Source organism: Odocoileus virginianus, chromosome 29 (assembly GCF_023699985.2).
Source record: "Odocoileus virginianus isolate 20LAN1187 ecotype Illinois chromosome 29, Ovbor_1.2, whole genome shotgun sequence".
Lineage (NCBI taxonomy): Eukaryota > Metazoa > Chordata > Mammalia > Artiodactyla > Cervidae > Odocoileus > Odocoileus virginianus.
Window position 1 is genome coordinate 19,071,975 of NC_069702.1, and position 26,447 is coordinate 19,098,421.

Genomic DNA, 26,447 nt, shown 5'->3' on the forward strand with positions numbered 1-26,447 from the left:
TTCCCATACCCAGGAATGATTTCTGGCACAGGCACGAGCAGGTTTGTCTAGACTGATAACCATGTCTTCTTCCCCATGTTTTCTTGCCCTATCTGTCCTAACACTGCTCTCAATTAAAGGGTGATTGAATCAGTGAATTCTCGTGCCATGGGCCGACTCTCTGCATCTGATTTGTTGTGTGCCAAGCCTCTGCAATGCTCTCCTAAGCCAGTCTGTCCTGTGCTGACCTTGTTTTTGAAAACTCTGGGAACAACACTATTACCAGTCTATTATCTTGCATCACCCAAGTAACATGTAACACGGCTGCTTCAATTCCTGCTTTCCCTGGGTTAGCTAAAATAAAACATCTCAATAATCAGAAACATTGCCTGCAAGTTTTCTTTGAAAAATTGTCATTTTAGAGATTTAAAAATGTACGATGGCAAGAAGTTTACTTTTGCACATTGTGGCTTTAGAATGCTATTTCCTAGTCTGACTGTGTGATTTCAATTTTTCAATTATAACATTTTGTTTTATTCCCAGCTCTTGTGGTAGCTGTTCTGCGCTTCATACAACTGAAACCAAAGGTTTTAAATCCATGGCTGAATATTAGTGGCTTGGTGGCTCTCTGTCTGGCTTCCTTTGGAATGACCTTACTTGGTAATTTTCAGGTACTTCATTTGGCCTTTTTCATCTCCATCTCATGCTTCGCCTGTATGATTATCACAGCCAGTAGGGTATAGTCACTATGTGGCCCATAAAATTCTCCATGGACTTTTAAAAACATTCTAACAGTGGTTCCTAATATGCACAGGTTCTCCAGCAGTCTGATCATTGAGCCTCATCTCAGTCAGTTCAGTCGCTCAATCATGTCCAACTCTTTGCAAGCCCGTGGACTGCAATATGCCAGGCTTCCCTTGTCCATACACGGGAAAGTCCTCACTGTACATCAGACATACAGCACAGCTACTGGGAAACGCAGCTACTAAAATAGCTGTGTATTTTCTACAAGGGCTTTCAAAGTGTTGTATACTTTTTTCATAACAAATTGTATCCTAATCTACCTTTGTAGAAAACTAATAGGACCATTGCCTTTCTATAATTAAACATTGAACATCCTTATTGGATGAAAGCTTGTGTTTCAGATTAGCAGGCTCACATGGGAGTTAGTTTGAAAATCCAGAATTTCTTTAGAATACCTGTGAATTGTATGAAGATGTACTAACCCTAACTCTTCTTCCCAGAAATATAAAAGTGCAAGGTCATTTAGGGACTTCCCTGATGGCTCAGGTGGTAAAGAATCTGCCTGCAATGCAGGAGACTCAGGTTTGACCCCTAGAGCAGGGACTCCTGGAGGAGGAAATGGCAACCCACTCCAGGAAAATCCTGTGGACAGAGGCGCCTGGCTGGCTACAGTCCACAGGATTGCAAAGAGGCATATACCACTGAGCGACTAACACATACCCAAGGTCATTTAAGCATAATTTCCCTTGTCAATACCATCACTCAACTCTTGACTTCATTTTTTAAGTCATGGAGACCACTGCACTGTTACAGTGGTTGTCTGTTCTCCCTGCCTCCATTTCCTCCCCAGCATCCTCCAGCCTCTGCTAAATACTGCTACTAGAAACTTCCTTCTTGCAATTAAATGCTGATCCTGACACTTCTCCCTTGTCTACTGAGTGAAATCCAAATGGTGAAGGCATTCTAGACACTCAGCACTCCAGTGAGTGTTTCATAATGTTCTCACTGAAAATACGGTAGTCGGTTTTCTAAGACTGACTCTTGCCCTGACTCCTAAGTGCTGATAATCCATTAAATTAGTATCTCATCCAGAGAAGGCAATGGCACCCCACTCCAGTACTCTTGCCTGGAATATCCCATGGACGGAGGAGCCTGGTGCGCCACAGCCCATGGGGTTGCTAAGAGTCAGACACGACTGAGCGACTTCACTTTCACTTTTCACTTTTATGCACTGGAGAAGGAAATGGCAACCCACTCCAGTGTTCTTGCCTGGAGAATCCCAGGGATGGGGGAGCCTGGTGGGCTGCCATCTATGGGGTCGCACAGAGTCAGACACGACTGAAGCTACTTAGCAGCAGCAGCAGTATCTCATTCCCCCAGACATCCCCTGGTACAGTATTTTTTTTTACTTAACAGGTCATCTAACAGATAGGCCTGCAATCCCACCAATTCCTCTAATTACCCAAGGTCTCATTCCATATCAACCCCAATAATTAGAAAGCTGCATTCTTAGAACCTATTGCCTTGGACAGTGAAGTATCAGGAAAATATTTGAGAGTTTATCTGTTGAGCTCCAAAATGTTAGGGCACAGAGCATTTTTTTTCTATTGAGATTTTGGTGGGAGTCTTTCTTCCACTTATGCTTCTGTGCTACAAGTGCTGGCATGTTATAAAGTGCTCAATAACTATCATTTCTTTCAACTGGGTCTTGGATGGAAGTTACTGAGTAAACATTTTGTCTTTCACTTAAGTTCCCTAAAGAATCCCATTGATGGGGTTCTTTAATGCCATTGATGGATTTCTTCAATCCCACTGATTGAACCACAAATATTCAAACCCATCAATGATGATACTACATGTTCTTCACAGAACATTTTCTGGAGTATCTACAGAGATTACAAGGGAAACAAATAATGCAGTTGCCTATTAAGAAACCAGGTAACTAGTATATGAGATAGGAGACAGACTTTTCAACCTGTACTCTTTTCATAATTTTTAAAAATTTGACCCATGTTACTAAATATACCATCTATTTTTAAAACTAGATTTAAAAAATAAACAGATTATGTACAACATGGAGAGCCAGTTTTCTAGAAGAATTTGATTTGTGGAATCATTATTTAAAATGTTTCAAAAATATGTGTTTTGACCTGTGGGGTAGTGGGTCTTTTCAAAGAAGAAAAAAATCCTACTGTACTGCTGTGTATTTTTTAAGTCAGTGGGCAATGATTTGAGCAGTTTACATCTCTCACTTCCAAATGAGACAACCCAAATGGGTCTCCTTTAACCTATTAACTGTATGAAGGCCTTGACCAGGAATCTTCAAACACTGTTGCCTTTTAATGGGTCTCCAGATATGGCAAAAGCTCATAAGTGCATTTTTCTTATTTTTTTTATTTATTTTTATCAGTTGGAGGCTAACTACTTTATAATATTGTAGTGGTTTTTGTCATACATTGACATGAATCAGCCATGGATTTACATGTATTCCCCATCCCGATCCCCTCTCCCACCTCCCTCTCTACCCGATTCCTCTGGGTCTTCCCAGTGCACCAGGCCCGAGCACTTGTCTCATGCATCCAGCCTGGGCTGGTGATCTGTTTCACCCCAGATAATATACATGTTTTGATGCTGTTCTCTCGAAACATCCCACCCTTGCCTTCTCCCACAGGCATTTTTCTTATTATAATGGGGGAGAAAAGGGAATTTCCTGGCAGTCCAGTAGTTAGAACTGCACGCTTCCCCTGCAGGGGGCACAGGTTCAACCTAACAATGATTGGCCACATTACAGAACAGGGTAGATAACAACCAGTGTTGTTGTCCAGGCCAATGAAATCTTGACCTGCTTAGAACTGGCCATCCTCAATCAGTAAATACACAGCCAGATTCTGGTCTGATTTCTTAATCTAGAGAACAGAGTTTGGGGTTTATATCTGTAGAAACTTGACATTTCTCTTTTTATGTGTAACTTTCCTGCTTTTTTCTTTTACTTTTCCCCAAAGCTTTTCTGGAAAATAAATTCAAAAAATAAATCACCACTGCCTGTTCATTCATTGGTTCATCTAAGCAAATGCTTTGAGGTTTGAGGGTACTAGTCATTTCCCTTCTTTCCCTCAGAGTTCAAACAGATGGAGAATAGACCCAAAGAGCTAGTGGAGATAAAGGATTTTGCTCTTTCTACAATCTGTTAGCCCGCTCTTAGAACATCTCTTTACCTATTTCTTTCTCCTTCACGTATTCCATTGGCCTCTATGTATTTTCTGAATGGGCCTCCACAGGTCATTGTCTGTTCATCCCTTAGCTCACAAATGATGAAGAAATCCATAACGTCGGAACTTCCTTGACTTTTGGATTTGGCACGCTGACCTGCTGGATTCAGGCAGCGCTGACACTCAAAGTCAACATCAAGAATGAAGGACGGAAGGTTGGAATTCCACGAGTTATTCTCTCAGCGTCCATCACTCTCTGCGTGGTCCTCTGTATCCTTTGGGTATGAAACGGTTCTCTGCCAGTGAGATGAAAACACAGATGACCTGTCCTTGTAGAAGACGAGAACATTGCCATTCTCAGTTGCTTAGGATATACTGTCAGATCATCTCAGAATATTAGACAAAAACAAAAAGTAAAAGTAAAAACCAAAACCGCTCAGACCTACTTTTCATGCCAAAGAGGAGATGGAGAACTAAAGATAAAACAAGCGCTGCCTGCTCAAAACTGTTTCAATCTGTAGGAATGGTGTCATGCATGCACCTTATCACAAGTGGCGTAAGGTTTCCTTTTGTGAAATAATATAACCCGAGAGAATTGTGCTTTTTTCTTCCATCTTGACAATTTTTTTTTTCATTTGTGACTTTATCTTGGCTGTGTTATTTCATTTAATTTATTAAGCTGTAAAAATGAATTTCAAGAGACAAAAATACATTTCTAACTTTCAGAAAAACAAGTAAGCTTTTCTGGAAAAGAAATTCAAGAACTAGATTACCACGGCCTGCACTGTTGTCCCAAACAAATAATTTTGAGGTTTTGATGTGCTATTTCCCTTCCTCCCTTGGAGTTTTAACCAATGGAGAACAGTCACAAGGAGACAAATGGGTGCCAAATGGGTGTGAAGAAATCAGCCTTTATTCCTAGTAAACTTGGAAGGGAGAATTATGCAGGCTTCCTATCTCACACGTTAGAATCCAGTTTTTCCACCCAGTAACAAGTAGAGAAATCATGAAAAGAGCAGAGAACAGCACTTCACTCAGTTGAACCCCAAACAGATTGCAGAGGGACTAGTCTAGGGTGGAGCCCAGGGGAAGCGGGCCAGTTCCTAGCCCACCAGTGAGATCAGTCAATCATTCCTAAGTGTTCACTCCAATAGGTTCTCTGGAAACCGTGGAGAAGGGAATAAGGTTCCTAGATGGCAAACTGTATAATGAACATGAATGTTTTACAGTTATAGAAACTGTTACACAGTTTATAGAAACTGTATAACTTCATGAATAGCCAGTATTTATTGGGCACTTATAATGTGCTAGACATTATTATAAGCAACTTTAAATATGTCTGTGCTTTTAATCCTCACTTAACAAGGATAATAACAGAGGTTAGTTACCCAAGATCACACATGAAATGTGTCAGTTTGTTTTAAACTCAGGCTCAGTTCTTTTACTTAGAGTGGCTTTAAAATATGAAAACATTTAGTGTTCAAAGACGTTCTTTAGTTAGTGGAGTATTTAGAGGGGTTTATTTCTTCTTCCTCCCCAAACTGCCATTCAGTCATTTTAGGGGTTTGCTGAAGTTCTATGGTCACATTAGATAGAGAACATCAAAGGACTTGAAATTCAAGCCAAAAAAGTTGCTTATTACTAGTAATCTGAGTAAATAGGTCAGAATTATTTTATGAGTAAAGTCAGAATTCTGCCAGTGTGAGATCTGAAGATGTATCCCTCCCCTATTAAGTAATAATAATATTGTTTTGGCAATATTTTGAACCCTCAGTCAGAAGAGTATGTGAGGGTTTTGAATTACTTTTAATTTTGAGCTTATACTAAACAATTCTGATCCATGTTATTTCTGAAGACTTGGAACCATTTCTTGGTTCCCTGGTGAATGGATCCAAGTCTAGTCAGGAGAGCAAAGTTTAGCTGAAGTAGTTCTCACATACTTTTTTGCTCTCTGAAAATTTCCCAAGATTTTAAGTCTAAGTTCTGAAGGTAGAACTAATTCTAAGGGAACATTTCTGACTTTTCTAAATAATTTTTTTAGTCCTTGACATCTTAGCCTTTCACTAGAGCATCGGTCCCCAACCTTTTTGGCTGCAGGGACCAGTTTCATGGAAGACAGTTTTTCCATGGACTGGGGTGGTGGGAAGAGGCTGATGGTTTCAGGATGTTTCTCATCAGGAGTGCCAAACCTAGATGCTTTGGACAGGCAGTTCACGATAGGGTTCACGCTCTCATGAGAATCTAATGCCTCCACTGATCTGATAGGAGGTGGAGCTCAGGTGTAATGAGAGCAATAGGGAGCAGCTGAAAACATAGAGGAAGCTTCGCTCCCTCACCTGCCACTCACCTCCTGCTGTGCAGTCCGGCTCCTAACAGGCTATGGACCAGCAGCAGTCCATGACCTGGGGGTTGGGGACCCCTGCAATCAAAAATATTATGAACCTTCCTTCTTCCAAGCTCCTACCTTTATATATACTGAAGTGTGTGTGTGTGTGTATGTGTGTGTACATATATGCATATACTTCATATATATTCAGGCATAGACATATCATCTGTTCCTTTGATTTCTTAGTTGCCTATTTTTATTTGGGCACAAGTTTAATGCAACACCAGGAATGAAACCAGCCTATACAATATTGTCTGAAAGACAGTAATAAAACTTAGAGAGAGGAAGGAATGCCACTTAAACATCGTTGGCAGCACTGCAAAGACAAAGCAAAGACAGCTTATATGGATGTAGTTCGATATTTGGTAAGTACACCTTGTTTCACAGTCATTTGCAGTGTCTTTTAAAAATACAACATTATTTTTCTGGCCAAATAATTACTTTGGAATTATAAGTCTTTAGCTAGTCTCACAGTTTATTAGGTCGCCATCAAGAATAGTGGTCGAATACATGGGCAAGGACTCAGAGTTCTTGTGTCTGAACCCCAGTTCCACCAGTTAATACGTGTGTTACCCATTTGGCCTCTGTTTCCCTATGCTAAGGGCTTCCTTGATGGCGCAACAGGTAAAGAATCTGCCTGCAATGCAGGAGACACAGGAGACTTGGGTAGGAAATGGCAACCCACTGCAGTATTCTTGCCTGGAAAACTCCATGGACAGAGGAGCCTGGAGGGCTTCAGTCCATGGGGTCACAAAGAGCTGGACACTACTGAGCATGCATGCATGCCCCTCTACTCCCTATTTTTAAAAATTAATACTTTTAACTGAAGGATAATCGCTTTCAACATTGTGTTGGTCTCTGCCATACATCAGCATGAATCAGCCCTAGGTGTACATATATCCTCTCCCTCCTAAACCTCCCTCCCACCCCCTCAAGATTGTCACAGAGCCCCGGTTTGTTACCCGAGACATACAGCGAATTCCCACTGGCTGTTTCTTTTACATATGGTGGTGTAGATGTTTCCATGCTATTCTCTCCATTCGTCCCCCCCTCTCCTTCCGCTTCCCCCGCTGTGTCCACAAGCCTGTTCCCTATGTCTGCGTCTCCTCTGCGGCCCTGAAAATAGGTTCATCGGTCTGTGCTCCCTATTTCAAACAAACTGATGATAATAGGATGTTGTGAGCATCAAGCTAGGTGTTCCATGAAAGCGCCTAGAAGCCTGTCTGGCACAAAGGAAGGGCTGAATAACGTGACCTTGTATTATTTATGTTAGACAGAGTTCAGCTGGCCCTGTCAAGTTCTTTGGCTCTTTTCTGTCACCTGTCTCTGCCCAGAGAAGAGCCCAGCCTTAACGTGGCCGGTGGAGGCACTTTCCTTGACCACCTCTCCCCAGACTTCATCCTCATGGCGCAAGGCATCCACATGTACGCTGCCAGGGTCCAGTGGGGCCTGGTCATGTGCTTCCTGTCCTACTTTGGCACCTTTGCCGTGGAGTTCCGGCATTATCGCTACGAGATTGTTTGCTCCGAGTACCAGGAGAACTTCCTAAGCTTCTCAGAAAGCCTGTCTGAAGCTTCCGAATATCAAACTGACCAGGTGTAAGCCTTCAGCTTTTCCTTGCCGGGGAGGTGGGTGTGGCAGCGAGGGAGGGGCCAGGACACACCCAAGGCCTTGACACACAACCTCGTCTCACACACACACACACACACACACACACACACACACGCACGCACGCACGCAGAAACACACATTCGTGGCCACATTTGCCAAATGAGCTTTTCAGGGCGAGTTATTTAACGAAAAAGCACAAGCCCGGTATGTCGAAACACACGCTGTTACACTGAAAATATAATGCACGACAGAGCAAGAAGCTTGTGCATGATCACGTCTTTTCCCCTCTCTCCCAACACCCTCTGTTCTTACTGTCCTCTTCGCATACTCCAGCCACTATGATCACCCTACCTTGGGCGGGGCAGGCCAAATGTAACGTGGGAACAGTGCCAACTCCCAAAGTTGCCTTCAGATCCAAAGGGCTTGGAACCAGCTCATGAGGAAATTGTGAATCTGGCTCTTGAATGGACCGAGTATCATTTACTTGGACGGACACTGTATAGAGATGTGACCCCTAGTAACCTGCGGACGATGTGGGATCAAAGGATGGAACTTTCCCAGAGAAACTCCCTTCATCGTCGCTCAGTGGTTGGCTGACCAGATTCGACGCTACAAGCTGTGAGAGGGAAGTCCACCACATGATTTGGACTTTACTGTGACTGAGAAAATATTTCCCAATGTGAATATTTGCAGGACCAAGGTCTGCCAGGCATGGAGAGATGGGGGCAGCCAGGGTGTGGTTTCGTTTTTGCTTCCATAGTATGCTATGTTTGGTTTTTATTTTCTACTTCGTGATTTGCTTTTTTTTTTTTTGTAAGGAACTACCATGGGTCTTTCGAGGTCTCGTGGATAAAGAGGATGTAGACCAAATGCAAGAACTGAACTTGTTTGGGGTTCAACCGTGATAAAGCTGGGGGAAAAGGTCACCTGTAGGCTCAATTTGCTGCTTTTATGTTTGAAGCTAAGAAAATATTCACAGAAAAGCACAAAGGTGATAAAAAGAACTCCTTCTGGACATTTGTCAAAGGTAGGAGTTTTAGAGCATCTTGTTGGAGGTTCAAATAAGAGGGGAGTTTCTCAAATGGACCTATCGCTTAAATTTTGTATTGGGGTGATGGAGGTTACGGGCTTTTCATACTCAGAATTTGCAGGAGCCAATTAGAAGGGTACCCTCCCCCCAAAACAAACTGGTTCAGCTAGTGCCCTACAACCCAGCATGTAGTTTCCACCTGCAGGGAGTTCAGAACTCAAACTGTAGGCCTGGGCTTTATAGAGGCTGTGTTTCATAAAAATGAGCAGAATTCTAAATTCAAAATGTCTTGGAGTGGGCCAAGCTGACAGACCCTGTGAGTGCACTTTGTTTCGAGAAATCCCCAAATTCACTTCGCAGGGACTTGAGATTTCAAGGACTATAATGTGAACAATGTTTTTTAATTCAACACAAACTCTGAGCTTCTTGAGGAGGGGGTTCAATGACTTTTCACTTCTGTGTTTATCCCCACTTCTTAGCACAGTGCCTGGCACACATTAGGTGCTCAACCAACATCTGTTGACTAGAATTACTGGTAATTTAGAGTGGGAAAAGGGCGTATCAGAGAAAGACTCAAAGATGAATGAGAGAGAAGATGACCGTTTCCTGCAAGATAGGAATGGAAGAAATCCTGAGGTGGGGGAGGAAGAATACCTCTAACAGCCAAGTAAAATGTGAGAAAAGAAGAGTGTTCTCCTATTAGAAAGGCATCTTACTGTAAATAGTCCAAGGTGACATTTGTTATTTTTGAATACTGCTCTGGAGGTTTTTTTTTCATTTTTATATTTTAAAAATTTTATCAAAGAACAAAGATTTATGAAGTTTTCTTTTACTCTACACAATCCAAGTTAAATAGCTTTTGGTGATGCACTGTACACTTTTTAAGAGTATATCTAATAGCACATTTTAACAGAATCAAGCAATGACTGGCATTATTCATTGAGATCTGATCGCTAAATAAAATTCTTTTATGCAGAATTGTGATTTTTTTTTTTGGCCTCTTCAAAGAACATTCCTTCTCTAATATTGAAGCATAGGTAAACCCAATGAGACATTATGTTGAAAGTGAACTTCAGTGTTACACCGACAGCATATTTGTAGGGTGTTTGGCAACACTAACAACCAAGTCTCCGATTCTCCAGACACCAACTGGGTGTCCTACAATTCAGTTCAATTCTGACACTACCCAAAGTTATTGTCAGACTCCACCAGCTTAAAGGCTCCGTCCCATAAAATCGCCCTCACTTCCTATGCTGGTCACAAGTGTCAGGTTCCCAGATTACCTTAGGTTCAACCTGCTTGTAAAATCGGAGGATTCCCACAACTCCCTTCCTCTCCCTTCAATGTTTTCCTGAGAAGAGCTCACAGAACTTGGGCAGACAATTTACGTCAGTTTGCTGGTTTATCATAAAAGATGTAACTTGGGTTTTCCTGGTGGCACTGTGGATAGGAATCCGCCTACGAATGCAGGGGACACAGGTTCGATCCCTCGTCCAGGAAGACTCCACATGCCTCGGAGCAACTAAGCCTGTACGCCACAACTACCGAGGCTGCGAGCTGCAGGTACTGAGCCTGCGCGCCTAGAGCCGGTACTCTGCAACACGAGAAGCCACTTCAATGAGAAGCCCGTGCATCACTGCTCCAGAGTAAATCCCAGTCTCCTAGGCGCAGCAACAAAGACCCAGTGCTGCCAAAGATGAATAAATCAATTTTTTTTTTTAAAAAGCTATAGCTTCAGAACAGCCAAGTGGAATAGATGCATAGGACAAGGAAACGAGGGGCGCAGGGGCACGCCATCCTCCCGGGGTTCAATGTGCTTACCAGCGCAGAAGCTCTCTGAATCTCAACTGCTGAAGAGGGTATAGACCTTCCCCTCCAGCCCCCTCCCCCACTCCTGCCTGGAGGTCCAGCAGGAGATCTGGCCACTTGGTCTTCCTGGTGACCAGCTTCACCCTGAGGCCATCTAGAGGCCCCACCCATAGTGATCACATGAGCATAAACTCAAGTGTGATCAAAGGGGCTCATTATGAGAAACAAAAGCTCCCCCTATCACTTGGAAAATTCCAAGTTTTAGGAGCTCTTGGCAGGAACTGAAGACAAAGACCAAATAAAATTTTGTATTAGAGCACAGAGACACGTGAAGATCCAGACGACAGAACCTCCTAGGAGTTAAGGACCACAGTATTTATCTAGGAGGACAAGACCAGGGAGCTTGCATTTGGGGTGAGCATCCTTAGAGGAGCTAATGCAGACGACGCAGAGAACACAATAGGAAATACACTGCACTGTGTTTCTGGTAGTCCAGCTAAGTCTCTTGAAAACTGCCCTTCCTGGTTAGGAAGAAATATTTTAAAAACAACATTCGAGGTTCAATAGTTTTTGATTCAGTGGAGAACTGACAGTGAGGTCAAGTTGTGTTACCTGTGTTATGTACTGGATTTTCTTTGCACATGGTATAGAAAAGCAAAACTTGCATATCCTGAAATTTGCAATTTGCTAGTTATCGTGGAGACTGGTATATCACTGCTTATTTTTGTCCTTAGGCGCTGTGTCAGGATGAATTAGGTTTTTGCCTTCCCAAAATAAAACTAATGAAACTAAAGTTTATTTCTCAAACTAGGTGTCTATCCTGGATGAGCAAGGAGGCTCTGCTCATCATTATGACTCAGATGTTGGCTGACAGAGGCTTCATCTTTTTTTTCCTCTAGCCACACCACAGACCATGTGGGATCTTAGTTTCTCGACCAGGGATCGAACTCAAGCCTTCCTGCTGTGGAATGGTGGAGCCCTAACCACTGGACTGCCAGGGAACTTCTAAGTCTTCATCTTAAAACTGCTTTCATAGCTGCTTGACAGCCAAGAAGATGTGGGAGACTGCTCACTGGTTTTAAAACCGCTATGAAGGGACAAATATCACTTGGCTTACATTTCACTGGTGAGGGCAAATCACCATAGCCAAGGGCGGCTCTCTGGCTGTGTGCCCGGAGTAGGAGAAGCCTTTGTGAACAATCTTGTGACTTACTGCCACAAGATTCATATTTAGGTTTTTTTAGGGGGGTTGGAGGTGGGATGTTACTGATTTACTTTTATTGAAATCTCATTGACTCACATTAAGTTTTAAAGACTTTTTGAGTTACTGTCCTTCAGTTGAAATAGGAGAATTGTTAAAGAACTCATCAACAGGGACTTCCCTGGTGGTCCAGTGGCTAAGACTCCACGCTCCCAATGCAGGGGGCCCAGGTTTGATCCCTGGTCAGGGAACGAGATCCCACATGCTGCAACTAAGAGTCTGCATGTGGCAACTAAAGATCCCACACGCCACAACCAAGATGGAAGATCTTGCATGCCGCAACTAAGACCCAGTGCAGCCAAAAAAAAAAAGAAACTCATCATCATACAGAAATGGAGGAAGGAGGTGAACTGTAGGGTTAGTTAAACACCTAATTACAAGTGTGAAGAACCATCTAAACAGCAGCTAAATAACAGAAATGCAATTCCACCAAGCCTAAGGACTCTCAGCCACATTTAAAATGTGTCATGTCCTCCAAAGTAGTGGGAAGTTTGGAGAAAGAGAATTCCACATATGAAACAAGTTGACTTTCACATGGTATAGAAAAGCAAAACTTGCATATCCTGAAATTTGCAATTTGCTGGTTATCATGGAGACAATAACTAGTTCTCTATCTGTTCAGAGTTCCTATTAACATTCCTCAAAGTGAGGGTTCCAAGGAACAGCAAACATCCAAATCTGAAGTGCAAGGAAGGGAAAGGGAGTGAGAAGGTTAGGTTCATCACTGGGAAAGCAAAGATCTTTTCATTAGCATAAATATTCTTTTATTTCTCCTGTCTTAAAAAGTAAACAGGGACTCCCCTGGTGGTCCAGTGGTTAAGAATCCACCTGCCAATGCAGGGAATATGAGTTCAATCCCTGGTCCGGGAAGATCCCACATGCTGAGGAGCAACTCAGCCCATGCACCACAACTATGGAGCCTGTGGGCCCAGAGCCATGCTCTGCGACAAGAGAAGGCGCCACAGTGAGAAGCCCGCACGCCGAAACCAGAGCAGCCCCCGACGGCTGCAACGAGAGAAGGCCCCCAGGCAACAGTGAAGACCCAGCTCAGTCATAGAGAAACAAAGTTTAAAGCAAACAAAAGAAACAACAAAAAGTCCATATTTGCTGTTCCCAGCCCCTCCCACTTTTTTAAAAAATTTATTGAAATACAGTTGACTTACAATGTTGTGTTAATTTCTGCCGCACAACAAAGTGACTCAGTTATCCATTTTTTTTTCATATTCTTTTCCATTATGGCTTATCACAGGACACTGAATACAGTTCCCTGTGCCACACAGTAGGACCAGTTCTTTGCTGAACCCACTCCAGTCATGCTGTGGCTGGTACCACTTCACTGGACCTGCTTTCCTCAAGTTCTTCTTGTCATGTTGTAGACACAGTTTAATATTTCACATAGCTTCACAACTGGATCACCTACACTGTCTTCATGTGGCTTCCAGATCACACTCCTTCCTGCTCCTGTCCACTCCTCAGTCTCCTTTCCTGGGCCGCCTTCTCCCAGACATCCTAACGTCAGATGACCGTCCTAACACTGGTTCCGTGGCTCAGGCCTTGGAACTGTTCCTTCTCATCTACACTCCTGCTCTTGGTGACTTCATCCAGTCTTCTAGTTTGAACTGTTGCCATATACTCACCTCTCCCAGCTTTTCCAGCCCAGACCTTTATCCTAAATGCCAGGCCTATATATTCAACTACCTTTGTGGCATCTCCCCTCAAGGGCACCTCAAGTGTAACAGTCCTGATCTGATCCCTTTAAAGTCATTCCTTCAGGCATGTTCCCATATAAGTTAAAGACAACTCATCTTCGAGTTGCCAGGCTGAAACCTTGAAGTCATTCTTATCTCTTCCTTCTTTCACACCCACATCTGTCAGCAAATTCATTCTGCTTTATCTTCAAATTATAGTAGAGTTTATCCCCTGCTACCATCTGGTCCAAACCACTTCCATCTCGCCTGGATTTTTATAATAGCCTACAAAAGCTAGTTTCTCTGCCTTTTCATTTGCTCTCTTCAGACTGTCCTCAACACAGCAGTCAAAATGATCTTAGATCATCATACTCCACTTAAAATCCTCCAATGGCTTCTCTTTTACTTAGCCTAAAAGCCCAAATCACTGAAATGCCCTACAAAGGTCAATAAGACCTGCCTCCTCACCTTTAAAAAAAAAATTATTAGGCTGCAAGCCAGATCTTAGTTGTAGCACCTGAGATCTTCATTGCCACATGAGGGATTAGCTATGGTGTGTGCGATCTAGTTCTCTGACCAGGGATAGAACCCAGGCCCCCTGCATTGGGAGCGTGAAGTCTTAACTGCTAGACCACCAGGGAAGTCCTTGCCTCTCTACTTTTCATTCTCTCTGATCCAGTCCCTCTGACTCCATGTGTCCCCCTAAGAGCCAGGCATGCTCTGACCTCAGGACCTTTGCACTTGTTAAAAACCTCTGACTTGGATAATCTTCCCCCAGATATTTAAAACTCTCACCTTCTTCACCCCCTCAAGTGTTACTTTCTCACTGGGGCCTCTCTGGCCTCTAAAATCCACCCCCTGCAAGTCCCTTCCAGCACGGTCACTCTTTTCAGCTTTATTTTTGCTCCACAGCATTTTTAAAAAAACATGGTCCTATAATTATGAAAACGTTTAACATGCATAACACTAACACACTTTACTTATTTTATTATCGCATCCTCTCTACCCCTAAAAGGCAAGCCCCATGAGGGCAGGGATTTTTGTCTGCCACATACCTGGTTCCTAGAACAGTGCCTGGCACACAGTTAAGTGCTTAGCAAGTATTTTTTAAATAAATGGCTCTTAGTGACAACCCTGCCCGCTCTGTTAGTTTTATTTTCATTCTTTTTTTTTTTTAATATTTAGTTTTGTAAATATGAGCTACTCAGTGTCCAAGACACTTAGGAAACAATGGTAACAGGGTCAGATGTCAGAGGATGCAATTGTTCCTCCACTTCTCATAGCAAACAGCTTTCCAGTGTCTTAAGGAGGAAAGTCTAGATTATAAAAAGGGTTATTTCTTATGATGTCTGCAGCAAGTAGGACACATTAAATACCCAGGTTCTAATTAGGACCTGATGTAATCTTCATGCAAGCTCTATGTCATAACCCGATTTTCTCTTTTGGAGCTTCAAAAATAAAATCATTATTTTTGGATAACCGGGTACTTACCCAAAGAAAATTGCATCTATTTCATGGCTTTAAGACAGGAAGCTGAGATGAGCCTGCAAGTCATACTCAGATTTAAAAAAAAAGTTTTTATTCCCCGCCACCACACACACAGTAAGGCATGTGGGATTTTAATTCCCTTGACAGGGATTGAACACGAAACCCCTTCATTGGAAGCATGGAATCTTAAACACTGGACTGCCAGGGAAGTCCCATACTCAGATTTTAAAATTTTAGCTTGTCAAAAACTCTCCTTACAGATACTGTTTGGGTCAAGATAAAGAAAAGGGTATAAGTTAGAACTAAGAGCTAACAGTCAACACCTAACACTTCTAGATGTCTGTAAACCAAGTTTAGATTTAACAGCCAAGGGTCACTCAGAGAGGCTGGAGGAAAAGCGCTTTGATTAAACACAGGAACCAAGTGGATCCAGGGATCAGAAGCACTCCAGAGAATTCCCCAGCAGTCTGGTTCCGGCTCCGAGCTTCTACTGCAGGGGGTCCAGCTTCCATCCCTGGTCAAGGAGCTAAAATCGCACAAGTCACAGGGTGCAACAAAAAAATAAAAATAAATTTTTGTCTTTAACTTAAAATTTTTTTAAAAAGTACTCCACAGACTACTCACTTATTTGCTTCTCAAATAGCCCTGAGGCACTTTCTCAAAATACAGCAGACTTCCACATACTGTCTATTAGTATTATCATCACTTGCCCCTGGAAAGCTTTAAACCCTACCCTTTTCTAGTATGAAACTTGGGAGCATGATGCCTATTATTACTGGGTGCCTATTTCCATCTCATTGCATTGTATTCTGTAGGTAACAGTGAACTGGAATTTCAAGCACAGGCTGTTAGGAATGGAAAGAACAAATTTGTGAGGCACTGTGAAAAAGACGGTGGGTGTGATTTGTTACTCCAGGAGGGTGAAGTGTTAGTCGCTTAGTTGTGTCTGACGCTTTGTGGCCCCACCAGACTTTTCTGTCCATGGGATTCTCCAGGCAAGAATACTGGAGTGGGTTGCCATTCCCTTCTCCAGGGGACCTTCCTGACCCAGGGATCAAACCTGGGTCTCCTCCATTGCAGGCAGATTATTTACCATTTGAGACACCAGGAAAGCCCCAGGAGGGTGAAGGGAAAGGAAAAATTAAAGACATTCTGAGGTTTCAAGCCTGGGGAGGTGGGGACACTCCGAAAATGGAGGAAGACAAGAGAGGCCACTGTTTGGAGGAAGGAAAAGGGAGCCTGTGATACAGTCCTGCTGGCCATCCCCTCCCCCCAAACCCCCAACCCCCTACACTTTTGAACACAGGCCCTTTAAATACATCTGCACTCAAAGGGACAAGTCTGTCCACTGCTTGATACCATATGACTCACTTGGTGACTTTCCAGTTACTGTGGCTGCCTAGCAAATTACCGCAAAATGTAGTGGCATACAAACAACTGTGTATTATGCTCACAGATTCTGCGGGTCAGGAATTCAGACAGGGCACAGCAGGGACGGCTCATTTCTGCTTCAAGAGGTCTGAGGTCTCAGCTGGAAGCCTTGCGGGCTGAAGGCTCAAAGCCTCTGAAGGCCGGTTTATTCATATGTCTGCAGATTGAGGCTGGCTGTCAGCTTGGGACCTTTTTTTGAAAATATTTACTTGGCTGCACTGGGTCTTAGTTTATTTATTAATATTTATTTATTTATTGGGGCGTCCCTGTTGGCTCAGAAGGTAAAGAATCTGCTTACAATTTGGGAGACCCAGCTTTGATCCCTGGGTCGGGAACAACCCCCGGAGAAGGGCATGGCAACCCACTCCAGTATTCTTGCCTGGAGACTCCCATGGACAGAGGAGCCTGGCGGGCTACAGTTCATGAGGTCACAAAGAGTGACTAACACTTCACTTTCATTTATTTATTTGACATGAAGGATCTTTAGTTGTGGTACGTGAATTCTTAGTTGCAGCATATGGGATCTAGTTCTCTGACCAGGGATTGAACCCAGGCGCCCCATATTGAGCTTGGCGTCTTAGCCACTAGACCACCAGGCAGTCCCAGCTTGGGGCCTCCTCTCCTCTCCCCAGGGGCCTCTCCCCCTGGGCTAATTTGGGCTCTCACAGCACAGTAGCTGGTTCCCCAGGGCAAGTGGCCAACCCCTAGCTCCTGAAAAAAGTCTATAGAAGCTGTATCCTTTTCATAGTCTTGCCCGCAAAGTCCAAGTATCACCTCTGGGGGCCTCTTTCGGTTGGAGTTGTCATAAGCTCCCACCCAGACTCAAGGAGGGAACAAGGTCGCCACCTTCTTGGTGGGAGGAGTGTCAATGTCATATTGTTAAAAAGCATGGTGGGATGACAGCCGTGAAAATGGAGGAGTAAGGGAAGGCTTCCTGGAGCAACAAAATAGTGTGTCTGACTCCAGACCAGAAGGCTGTGTGTTTAAAGCACGTTGGGGTCAAAGTGTTATTTTTGGTATAACAGAATGGGGCTTCCATGATGGTTCAGATGGTAAAGAATCTGCCTGCAATGTGGGAAGACCCGGTTCGATCCCTGGGTGGGGAAGATACCCCAGAGAAGGACATGGCAGCCCACTCCAGTATTCTTTCTTGCAAATCCCATGGACAGAGGAGCCTCGTGGGCTACAGTCCACGGGGTCACAAAGAGTCAGCCATGACTGAGCAACTAACACACAAGGAACCTCAAAAGTCCTTCCCTCCAAGGGATTTCTCTGGCGGTCCAGTGGCTAAGATTCCAAGCACGCAGTGCAGGGATCCCAGGTTCGATCCCTCCTCAGAGATCTAGATTCCTCCTGCTGCAACTAAGAATTCACGTGCCTCAACTAAGACCCAGTGCAGCCAAATAAACACATTAATTAACTACAGAACAAGTCCTTCCCTCCAAGGAAGCACAAACAGACTGGCAAAACCTGTCAGAATCAACTTTTTCAAAATTCTGGAAAGTAAGTAAAACCTTGCAGCAGCCCAGAGGGAAAGGCTGAAGACGAAAACAGCTGAATCTCAGTAAAAACAGAGAGCGTGGTGGTGTTTTAACTCTCTCTGGTCCCAGCCCTGCTCCCAGGCTCAAGGGTGGCCTTGACAGTACCAGCCTGTATTTCTGGTACAGGTAAGAGCAGAAAAATGGACCCCGTTTGTTGAGAATTGTGGCTGTTCACTTTGAGCTATGTGTTAGTTCAAGCAGCAGTTAAAAAAAAAAAAGCACAGGCTGTTTGTTGAAGTTTATTTTTTCACAGTCTGCAGGCTGGCAAGTCCAAGATCAAGGTTCTGGCCAATTCAGTTTTCGGTGAGGGCTCTCTGGGGTCTCTTCCTCCTCTTGTAAGGACATAAATCCCATTGGATCAGGGCCCCACTGCGTGTGTGTGTGTGTGTGTGAGTCACTCAGTTGTGTCTGACTCTTTTCAACTCCATGGACTGTAACCCACCAGACTCCTCTGTCTATGGGATTCTCCAGGCAAGAATACTGGAGTGGATAGCCATTCCCTTCTCCAGAGGATTTTCCCGACCCAGGGATCGAACCAGGGTCTCCTGCATTGCTGGCAGATTCTTTACTGACTAAGCCACTAGGGAAGCCCAGGGCCCCACCCTGCTGACTTGATCTAACCTTCGGTTTCAATTCAGCTCAGTCGCTCAGTTGTGTCCAACTCTGCGACCCCATGGACTGCAGCACACCAGGCCTCCCTGTCCATTGCCAACTCCCAGAGTTTACTCAAACTCATGTCCATTGAGTCGGTGATGCCATCCAGCCATCTCATCCTCTGTCGTCCCCTTCTCTTCCTGCCTTCAATCTTTTCCAGCATCAGGGTCTTTTCCAATGAGTTAGTTCTTCGCATCAGGTGGCCAAAGTATTGGAGATTCAGCTTCAGCATCAGTCCTTCCAATGAACATCCAGGACTGATATCCTTCAGGATGGATTGGTTGGATCTCCTTGCTGTCCAAGGGATTCTCAAGAGTCTTCTCCAACACCAAGTTCAAAAGCATCAATTCTTCAGCACTCAGCTTTCTTTAGAGTCCAACTCTCAAATCCATACATGACTACTGGAAACACCATAGCTTTGATTAGACAGATCTTTGTTGGCAAAGTAATGTCTCTGCTTTTTAATATGCGGTGTAGGTTGGATATAACTTTTCTTCCAAGGAGCAAGCGTCTTTTTTAATTTCATGACTGCGGTCAATTACCTCCTAAAGTTCCCATCTCCAAAGACAGTCACAATGAAAGTCAGGACTTTAACATATGAATCTGAGAGGGGTTGGATGGGGGGTGGCGGAGGGCCTAGAAACCTACTTCAGTCCGTAACAACCATCTGGTGGCTTCTTGAGGGACTGGCTCAAAGCATTTGCCTTTATCGAGCCTAACTAAGAATTCCGCCAGGGTTGAGGCAGCTACCCTACCCAAGGGCAATTGTCAAAAATGTCCCTGGCGGTGCAGTGGATAGGAATCTGCCTTCCAATGCAGGTTTGATCCCTGGTGTGGGAAGGTTCCATGTGCCTTGGAGCAAATAGGCCCCTGTTCCACAACTACTGAGCCCAAGTACTGCAACTACTGAGGCCCATGTGCCTAGAGCCCGTGCTCGGCAACAAGACAGTGCAGTGAGAAGCCCATACACTGCAACAAAGCCTAGAGAAAGTCCACACTGAAACCAACGAGGACACAGTGCTGCCAAAAACAAATAATAGATTTTTAAAAAAAGTTTAAAGTCAGTGGATCAGGCACAGCTACCCGGAGTACTGTAGAACAACTGGGATAATGACAGACTGACTAAAAAGCTTGGGAGGAAAGAGTGGAGAGTGAGATACTTCGGCAAATGAGGGCTGTGAAAAGTGCTGACATGTTCCTGGTGTCATGGGTTGAATTGTTTTTCCCCAAAAAGATCTGTTCAAGTCCTAATCCCCAAGAGCTCCGAACGTGACCTTATTTAGAAACAGAATTGTGGCAGATGCAATCAGTTAAGATGAGGTCATGCTGGAGGAGGGTCGGCCCCTAATCCAATCTACTGGTGAGCCTGTAAGTCAGTCTGTGAAGATGCAGACACATGGGGAGAAAGCCACTGGAGATGGAGACAGAGATCAGAGTGATGTCTCTGCGCGCCAAGTAACGCTGAGCATCGGCAGCTGTCAGGAGAAGCGAGAGACAAGGGGCGGATTCGCCTTCGGTGCCTCCAGCAGGAACCAACTCTGCCGACACCTTCATTTCGGAGTTTTGGCATCCAGAGCTGTGAGAGAATAAAGTTCTGTTGCTTTAAGCCACCCAATCTGCAGTTCTCTGCAGCCCTAGGGAACTAACACAATATTGATGTTGTTAAGTTGCTAAGTCATGTCTGACTCTTTTGCAACCCCATGGACTGCAGCCCACCACGGGATTTCCTAGGCAAGAATACTGGAGTGGGTTGCCATTTCCTTCTCCAGGGCATCTTCCCAACCCAGGGATCGAACCCATGGCTCCTGCCGCATCCCCTGCACTGCAGGCAGATTCTTTCCCACTGAGTCATTAAATGAAAATATAAATATATTTGCTGTTTGTAACTCCTTTTTTTTCTCATATCTGGTTTAAAAGACAAGGGCATAAAGAAATGATCATAAATCTATGTTCAAGGGCACACAATAAAGATGTAATTTGTGACAAAAATATAAGCAGAAGAATGGCAGAGAATGGAGTTATATACGAGCAGAGTTTTATATCTATTAAAATTAACGTAGTGCTAATTAGAAATGGATTGTTGTAAGATGTTAATTATAACCACCCAAAGAAAATATAACCACCTAGGAAAATACAATAACTCAAGAACATAAGGTAAAAGAAAGAACAAGGGAATTAAAATGGCATACTAGAAAATACTTATTTAACACAAAGGAAGGCAATAATGGAGGACTGAGGAACAAAAAAGATACAAGAAATACAGAAATGAATTTTGAAGTATATAATGCAGTATTGTTGACCATAATCACAACATTATGTGTCAGATCTCCAGAACTTATTCATCTTCTAATTACAAGTTTGTACCCAATAGAAAAATGACAGAAGAAAGTCCTTACCAGTAATTACATGAAATGTTGAGAAATGAATTTCAATCAAAAAGCAGAGACTGGCAGAATGGATTTTTAAAATATAAGCCACTATATACTATCTGCACAAAACACATTTTTGATGCAAAGGTAAAAACAGATTGAAAAGAAAAGGAGGAAAAAAGTCATACCGTGTAGACAGTAACCAAAACAGGACTGAAGTGGCTATACTAACATCAGATAAAATAGAGGTTAAGACAAAACTGTTACAAGAGACAAAGAAGTTCACTTGTTATAATGAAGGGCCAATCTAGCAAGAAGGTTATAAACATATATAGACCTAAAACAGAGCACCAAAGTAAATGAAGCAAAAACAGTCAATGGAAGGAAGAAACAGTTCAACAATAATACATGGAGAATTGAATACTCCACATTCAACAATGGAAAAAACAATTAGAAGACTCAATACTACACACCAGTTAGACCTAGTGAACATCCATAGAGCACTCCCTCCACCCAACAGTGGCAGAAAACAACATTCTTCTTCAGGGCACAGAGAACATTCTCCTGGATAGACCATATGACCATAGACCACAAAATAAGTCTCAAAAGATCAAAATCATACAAAGTTCTCCAAGTATAATAGAATGAAGTAAGACATCAGTAACAGAAGGAAATTTAGAAAATTCACAAGCATGTGGAAATTCAACAACACACTCTTAAATGACTAAAAGTCAAAGCAGAAATCACAAGGGAAACCAGAAAATACTTCGAGATAAATGAAAATGAAAACACAAGATACCCAAACCTACAGGATGCAGTGAAAGCAGTATTCAGAGGGAAATCCCCAGCTATAAATGACTATATTTTTTTTAAAAAAGAAAGATCTCAAAGCAGTAACCTAACTATCTACCTTAAGGAACTAGAAAAAGAAGAGCCAACTAAACTCAATACAAGCAGAAGAAAGGAAATAATGAAGATTAGAGTGAAGATAAAACAAGAGAATTAAAATACCCAAAAGTTTGTTCTTTGAAAAGATCCACCAAACTGATAAGTCTTTAGACCTCATATTCTCTCTTCAGCTTAAACTAATCTTACTTTTTTAAAAAAAATTACTTATTTTTGCTGTGTTGGGCCTTCATTGTGGCAGGTGGGCATAGTTGCCCCTTGGCATGTGGGATCTGAGTTCCCCAACCAGGGATCAAACCTGCGTCCCCTGCATCGGGAGGCAGATTCTTACCACTGGACCACCAGGGAAGTCCCTAAACTCATCTTACTTTTATGCCTACTACTCCCCTGAGACTGCATTCGTCTAATCCTGGTACCACTGCTATTCTCAACTGACTTGCTTACCAGCACCTAACACATCTGAGCACTCTCTTCTCCATTTGGCTCACAAGTCACTCCCCTGACTTTCCTTCCTCCATGCCCAATCCTTTTCCAACTCCTTTGCTGACTCCTCTCCTTAGCTTGATCTGTAATGTCAGAGCCCAAGGGCTCGGTCTAGGCTTTCTATCAGCATTCTTCTTACGTGTTATATTTTTAAAGGATAAATGACTTGGGTTTTGATAGCATCTTCAGGCCACTGAACTCACTAATCTGATTTCCAGCCAGGGCCAGGCCCTCAATTCTGGGCTTGGCCACTGAACTCACGAATCTGATTTCCAGCCGGGGCCAGGCCCTCAATTCTGGGCTTGGCCACTGAATTCACAAATCTGATTTCCAGCCAGGGCCAGGCCCTCAATTCTGGGCTTGGCCACTGAACTCACGAATCTGATTTCCAGCCGGGGCCAGGCCCTCAATTCTGGGCTTAAATTCAACTGCTTGTTGGTCATGTCTACTATGGCATTTCACACTTTACATGCTACAACTCCTCAAGCTAAAAAATAGAAACGTTTTTCTTCCAAATCAAATCAATAAACAATCACCAGCCCAGGTTGGATGCATGAGACAAGTGCTCGGGCCTGGTGCACTGGGAAGACCCAGAGGGATCGGGTGGAGAGGGAAGTGGGAGGGGGGACCGGGATGGGGAATACATGTAAATGCATGGCTAATTCATTTCAATGTATGACAAAAACCACTGCAATGTTGTAAAGTAATTAGCCTCCAACTAATAAAAATAAATGGAAAAAAAAACACAAATCAATAAACAAGTACTATCACTGTTGCCTCTAAAACATACTCTCAATGTGTCCACTTCCATATATTTCCACTTCTGCCATCCTAAGCCAAGCCACCACCATCCTTTACCTGTATTACTGCAATAATCTTGTCTTAGATCTAGCAAACTGTCTCTCTCAAGCACCATTTTATTCACAAACTGGAGATGTTATAAACCTAAAAACATGTCCCAGACACTCTAATGTGTTAGAGTTAGGTTAGAATTCAATACTGTCCATTAAATGTACTAGCACAAAGTTAATAAAGAGAAGCAAGACCCAGAGGCAACCTTCCTATTGGTATTGCTGTTGGTAAGCAAGGTGACAGAGTACCAGTGTTTGGAAGAAGCTGTAACAGGCTAACTTGGTATTCCAGTGTCTGGCCAGCCCTGAGTAGCAACGTCAGTGGTGGCAGGATTCTCAAATTCTGGACTCAACTACTGTGGGTTTCCTTCAACTCTGTAATCCAGCAACACCACCTGCCACTCCTCCTCCTCTAGTCCTTCCCGCTGATTTCACAAATGTCTCACTCTGCGTTTTAAATCCCTCTCTGAATAAAATACCTAAAGTGGCTTCTGCCTTGGCATTCAACTCTGATACATCTCACTGGTTTTCCTATGTCCACTCTGGCCCACCTATTATCCATTCTCCATCCAACAGAGAATTCCCTTAAAAATATAACTTACATCATGCCATCTTCCATTTAAAATTCTCTGGGAGCTTCCCACCACCTGCAGAAAACAACCCAAACTCCTCATTGTGGTACCAAGCCCTGACGACTTAGTTCCACCCGCTTCTCTGATGCCATCCAGCCACTGGCCTGCTCTCAATTTCTGAAATAAGCCAAGCTTTGCCCTAGATCTTTACTGCATGCTCTTCCATCTTCATGGAATATTCTTCCTTCCAGTTTCTTACTTGTCTAGTCTTTCATGTTCAGATTAGATGGAATAGCATCCTCCTTGTAAAAAGCCACTGTGCGCTATTTTCTCTTCAGGGCACTTACTGGTGTCTAATTTTCTATCATTTATTGTCTATTGACTGCTTCCTCCAAAAATGAATGTACTGAGGCTTCCCTGGTGGTCCAGTGGTTAAGAATCTGCCTTGTTATGCAGGGGACACTGGTTCCATCCGTGATCAGGGCAGATCCCACATGACTCTGGACAACCAAGCCCATGTGCCACAACTACTGAGCCCGAGCATGTAGGGCCCAGGAGCTGTAACCAGTGCAGCCTGTATACCCTAGAGCCTGTCCTCCGCAAGAGAAGCCACCTCGATGAGAAGCCTGCACACCCCAACTGAGGAGCCCCTGCTTACCGAACCAGAGAAAGCCCTCTGGAAGCAACGAAGACCCAGCACAGCCAAAAATCAACGAATTAAAGTTTTTAAAAATGGATGTACCCTGAGAGTAGGGACGACTTTATCCCCTTATAGCACACTGTAGATGCTTAATAAATATTTGTATGAATATCTTGGGTGAAATCTGCAGGGTGAATTTTATTTCTGTTAGAGTGACTCCAATGCTTTGGCGAAAACTACAAAGTTATTCTTAAACATGAGGTTGAAGATAACAGCAGTTTACCTTCTGGGCACGGGTGGTGGGAATGACAAACTCTTCTGGCACATACTACATTCAACTTTGTACTCCAAGGTTTTGTTTTGTTTTTTACCCCAAGCAAGTTCATTTAACATCGCATCTAGAAAAACCAGTTATCCAAAATGACGGATTTTTTTTTTTTCATGTGACTCAGGGAACAAAGAAGGAAGAGAAATATTAGTGGCTAGATTTCGTTGTGTGTAACTCCTGTTTTTTTCCCAAACTACTCTGACTTCCGCAACATCATGTTATGCATTTAAGGATAAATACTGTCATGGATTTAAGGATAAATACACTCATTTTGGGAGAAGGAAATGGCAATCCACTCCAGTGTTCTTGTCTGAAGAATCCCGTGGACAGAGGAGCCTGGCAGGCTGCAGTCTCCGGAATCACAAGAGCCGGACACGGCTTAGTAACTAAAGCACCATCACCGTAGCTTAGCTGGGAAATCATTTTCCTGCAATGCAGGAGATCCGGGTTCGATTCCTGGGTCAGGAAGATCCCCTGGAGAAGGAAATGGCAACCCACTCCAGTATTCTTGCCTGGAGAGTCCCAAGGACAGAGCAGCCTGGCAGGCTACAGTCTCCGGAATCACAAGAGCCGGACACGACTTAGTGACTAAACCACCAGCACCACCACACTCATTTCGGGGCTTCCCTGGTGGTTCAGACAGAATCCGCCTGCAATTCAGGAGGCCCACGTTTGATCCCTGAACCAGGAGGATCCCCTGGAGAAGGGACTGGCCACCCCCTCCAGTATTTTTGCCTGGAGAATCCCATGGATAATGGAGCCTGACGGGACAGTCCACGGGGTCTCAAAGAGTCAGACACGAGTGACCGACCAACACTCACACACTCATTTTCTCTCTTAACGCTACCGCCTCGTGCGCGCGCACGCGCGCACACACACACACACACACACACCCCGTTCTCTCTTAACGCTACCTCCTAGCGCCATCTGCTGTTAATTCGGGAGGACGCACACGCCCTAGTTCCCAGAGAAACAGCACCCTCTGCTGGACAAAGGCTGCCGTGCACCTGTCTTGGTGAAAAGTCACCAGTTAAGCTTAGCAACTCAAGCCAGCCTTGCGGAAGGCCGAACAGCAAACCCTGCTACCCAAGAAGTGCCGGTAAGATTAGAGAAGCCCCTTCGCGGGAGGCTTCTCTTCTAAGAAACCAAGTTTAACGACCCAAGATCGAAAGTGAGTGCTCCTGTGGGAGGGAGCACAAGGGCTTCCCTGGTGGCTCAGAGAGTAAAGAATCTGTCAGCAAAGTGGGAGACCTGGGTTCGATCCCTGGGTCAGGAAGATGCCCTGGAGAAAGGAATGGCTTCCCACTCCAGTATTCTTGCCTGGAGAATTCCATGGACAGAAGAGCCTAGTGGGCTAGAGTCCATGGGATTGGATATGACTGAGCGACTAACACAAGGCAGATCTGGGATTAACAGGAATAAAAAGAGCCACAGCTTTAAAAGAGGCCTTTGCGCCCTGATATTTGT

At 43.8% G+C, this 26,447-nt stretch overlaps 1 protein-coding gene across 2 annotated transcripts in view; it reads left to right on the top strand.

Annotated features, from left to right (window-relative positions):
* TMEM150C (transmembrane protein 150C) overlaps positions 1–9,937 on the top strand; it is a 108,766-nt gene extending 98,829 nt beyond the window's left edge. For both annotated transcript variants that reach the window (XM_020892827.2, XM_070458241.1), the window contains exons 6-8: positions 523–650; positions 4,025–4,202; positions 7,712–9,937. In XM_020892827.2, the coding sequence (XP_020748486.1) occupies positions 523–650; positions 4,025–4,202; positions 7,712–7,920 (515 nt within the window). In that variant the 3' untranslated portion in view covers positions 7,921–9,937. The remainder of the gene's footprint in view (positions 1–522; positions 651–4,024; positions 4,203–7,711) is intronic.
* The last annotated feature ends 16,510 nt before the right edge of the window (positions 9,938–26,447 follow it).